The sequence below is a fragment of the Camelina sativa genome, chromosome 17 (assembly GCF_000633955.1).
Source record: "Camelina sativa cultivar DH55 chromosome 17, Cs, whole genome shotgun sequence".
Taxonomy (NCBI): Eukaryota; Viridiplantae; Streptophyta; class Magnoliopsida; order Brassicales; family Brassicaceae; genus Camelina; species Camelina sativa.
This window is the reverse complement of record NC_025701.1, coordinates 29,758,476-29,761,870: the sequence shown is the minus strand read 5'-3', so window position 1 is coordinate 29,761,870 and position 3,395 is coordinate 29,758,476. Positions and strand designations below refer to the sequence as shown.

Here is a 3,395-nt window from a genome sequence, read left to right as displayed (position 1 = left end):
AATAATAATAATTAACAACAAACAAATATTGAATAATTTATTTACACACACTGACTGACGCACATAACCAATTTTTATATATAACCATAAATACGAACAGATCACGGTAATGATTCATGACTGTAAAGAGGCAACGAGGAGAGCAGAGCCAATGCTAGAACCATCTTCCATGGCTTTAACGACTACGTATTGACTCACCTCTTCTCCTAATATCTCAACCAGAGCTTCTTCCATGTATTCCCTAAACATGACATAGTTCATGTACAAACCTCCTTCTACTGCAACAACTGTTCTTTTCTGCATTTGGATTTCGCTTCTGCTTCTCCCGCTCGTGATTCCTCCGCTTCCATCTCTCCCTATCTTCTTCAATATTCCTGCAATTCCTGCTGCTGCTAGCCTCCCTGCTCTTCGTGTTACCACGTCGCATATTTTCACCACTAGTTTTCTAACCTTCAATGGGACATCTGATACCTGTTTTGTTCATTCATAACAAGTTTTATTACATTTTCTACCTCCAAGTTCCATAAAAAGCGCAATAATAGTTAACATGTTAACTTACCCCCAAGTCTTTCAAGACTCTTGCTACTTCTTGTAGCTCAGGTGTGTCATCTTCATGCATCGCTGAGACTGAATTTGTACTGAGAGACAAAAGTATTCAAAATTAGACGTTATGGTAAACAGTAAACAGTACCGAAAGATAGAAGATACTTGATGTGAGATCAAATTAGACAACAATCAGATGTAAAGATGACATGTACCTTAGAACGTAAGGGTCAGATAATACGGACGTAGTGGGTCCAAAGACATCAGACTCTTGTGACATGCGAAGAATTACTCTACGAACAATGTCACCCAGATACATTCCTGATATCATCTTCTCAAATCCCTATAATAAAAAAAAACCCCAAAAGATCTTAATGCTAATTGGTTCCCCTGATAATAACAACTCATGGTGCAATACAAAACATGAAAAAGAGGGAAAGCAACGCAATGAATACCATATCATTTGAATTCGAACTCTCTGCATCCAAGTCAATGTCATATGAAGTTCTAGGCAGATGAGAGGACCAAAAATTACCCCACTCCATATTGACTACCTGAAAATTAAGAAAGAACGAATCTTTTACATTTATTTCTCTGGGATCTAAAGCATGATAGCTGGTTTCTTAAAATAGACGACGAAATAGTTTTTAGTACCATGCTTCCAGAAGTTGTAAGCAGACCCTGACACTTGATTATGGCATCAGTTCGTTCCAAGTAACATGCATTACTACCCGTCCCAAATACAACTGCTACAACCGTGTCTGGATCATGATAATATCCAAGTGACAGGGCTCCAACAGTATCATTCACCTGCTCAAACGAGGACAAAGAAATCAGAACCAAGCATCATTTCATAAGAATTTCTCGCAGCAGCTACATAGACATTCTGATTGGAGTTCTGCAAAGGCGTATTAGTAAAAGAGGTAAGAAAAAGAAATATGTTGCAGTGACAAAGCACTTACAAGAGCCGCAACATGCATATTTAGGCCTCTTCGGTCCAGCGCTCCTTGAAGACATTCAGCTATGTCTTTCCCAACCTAAAACAGTAAGGCATATACAATCATATTACTGTTTAGCTTATGCTGTACTCACACCAAATTCCAAGAGGTGAATTACATTGCCACAAAATCATAACACAGCTAATAGTTAAGCTAAAGGTCATCCACTCTTGTTAACCCAAGAGCACTCTCAGGACATCAGATAGAATTTTGATAGTAGAGAGAGAGTAATTCTATCAAGTTGGTACGAGTTGAGATTATTCTTAAAATTAACAAAAAAATATTTTAAAGACAACCACAGTTGCAAAGAATATAAGAAGTAATGTAAGTGTCATAAGACTAACCATTTCACTAATCTCAAAACCTTTGGTCCATTTGATTAGAACTCCTGAAGAAATAGAAGTATGCTTTACAGGAAATGAAAACGTAAATGCAAGTTCCCTCTTAACCCCTTGTGAAATGGACCCGTTTTCTTCCTTTTCGATAAACCTTTCCAAGGAGAAGGCGAGAAAGTTGAAAAGAACCTGCAATCATGTGAACAACAGATCAACAGAGACTAAATTAACTGGTTTACATTATACATAACAAGCAAGGACGAGTAAAATAATAAGCAAAAATAGTCACCTCGCTAGTGCTGTTCATCAGATGTGAAGGTATTGGATGTCGTTCAACATCTTGAACATCTAGATAGGACCTTTGAGCACCGAGATGAACTCTTAAGATCCTAAAATAAGTGCCACCGAGGTGAAGTGCATAATAAGTTCCTTTCTCCCTCCTGAAACAAAAGCAGTCAGTCAGTGCAATCCAACACACAACAGCAATGATTGGATGTAAACTATTTGAACAAACAGACTAGTTGTGACAATGATGAGTCTAGAAACAAAAAAAAAAAAGAAATGAAATACGTTTCCTCAAAGAAAAAAGAGAGAATCCAATGGCTACAAATATGAAGAAAATAGTTCATTTTCCTATGAGCAGTAGCAATCTAGTAGATAGGAACAAGATACCAAAGTAAAGGTAAGAGATAAGAGAGAAGGAAAAGAAAAAGAGAAGTCCTGAGAACAGAATCAAAGGATCTGTTTTTTTTTTTTTTGCACAAAATGGTACCCACTGACACTTCTTTAATTCCCTGGCTCGCTCCAACTAAAGCTCAAACACGAAAGACCCTTAAGAGCCACCACGACAAGGAAGGAGCAAGTGATTGTAATATATATAAGAATCAAGTAACAAAAACATTCTATTTTACAACATTTAGCAAACAGTAAAATTAAGGACTTTGGTGGGATCATGCAATGTAGAGAAGAAACAAGAAGAGAACAGAAAGAAAGGATTAAACTTTCACACATTACTCAAATCAAAGTTAAGCATGAAATCCCTAAAAAGCTTACCCAGTGGGCAAAACATGGACGAAAGTGAGGAGCATTTTAAGCTTAGAGCCACCTTCAGAAGCCAAACCAGCGTGCATCTCGACAGCCATAGCATCAACAACTTGTCTCAACCTAGCAACGGGAGTATCACAATCATCCTCCAACTCTTTCAAAATCTCAACCACAGTCCTCCATTTCCTCCTACTCTTCATTCTCCTCCCAACCATCATCGCCGCAACTGAACAAGCCGCCACAACCGCAACAGCCGCAAACGCAACCGCCACTTTCCCCATCACAACCAAAATAAAAACAGAACCCAAAAAAAAAAAAAACAATCTCTCTCTCTCTGAGGCGCTTTATTTTCTTTTTACTTACTCCAATAATAAAGAAGAGTTCAGAAACAGCGAACAACAACGCCTATTAGAAAACCCTATACGAGTCTCTTCCACCAACATCTTCATCATCATCATCATCATCATCATCAACT

At 37.9% G+C, this 3,395-nt stretch overlaps 1 protein-coding gene across 2 annotated transcripts in view; it reads right to left on the bottom strand.

Annotated features, from left to right (window-relative positions):
- Nucleotides 1-3,389, bottom strand: part of LOC104758355 (hexokinase-3) — a 7,378-nt gene extending 3,989 nt beyond the window's left edge. The window contains exons 1-9 of one of the 2 annotated variants that reach the window (XM_010481204.2): nt 2,930-3,389; nt 2,166-2,316; nt 1,886-2,065; nt 1,506-1,580; nt 1,198-1,353; nt 999-1,097; nt 759-886; nt 560-638; nt 310-471 (exon numbers count right to left, since the gene is read on the bottom strand). In XM_010481204.2, coding sequence (XP_010479506.1) covers nt 310-471; nt 560-638; nt 759-886; nt 999-1,097; nt 1,198-1,353; nt 1,506-1,580; nt 1,886-2,065; nt 2,166-2,316; nt 2,930-3,201 — 1,302 coding nt within the window. In that variant the 5' untranslated portion in view covers nt 3,202-3,389. Of the gene's footprint in view, nt 1-26; nt 472-559; nt 639-758; nt 887-998; nt 1,098-1,197; nt 1,354-1,505; nt 1,581-1,885; nt 2,066-2,165; nt 2,317-2,929 lie in introns of those variants that run through there. The other variant, XM_010481203.1, reaches the window with a different exon arrangement.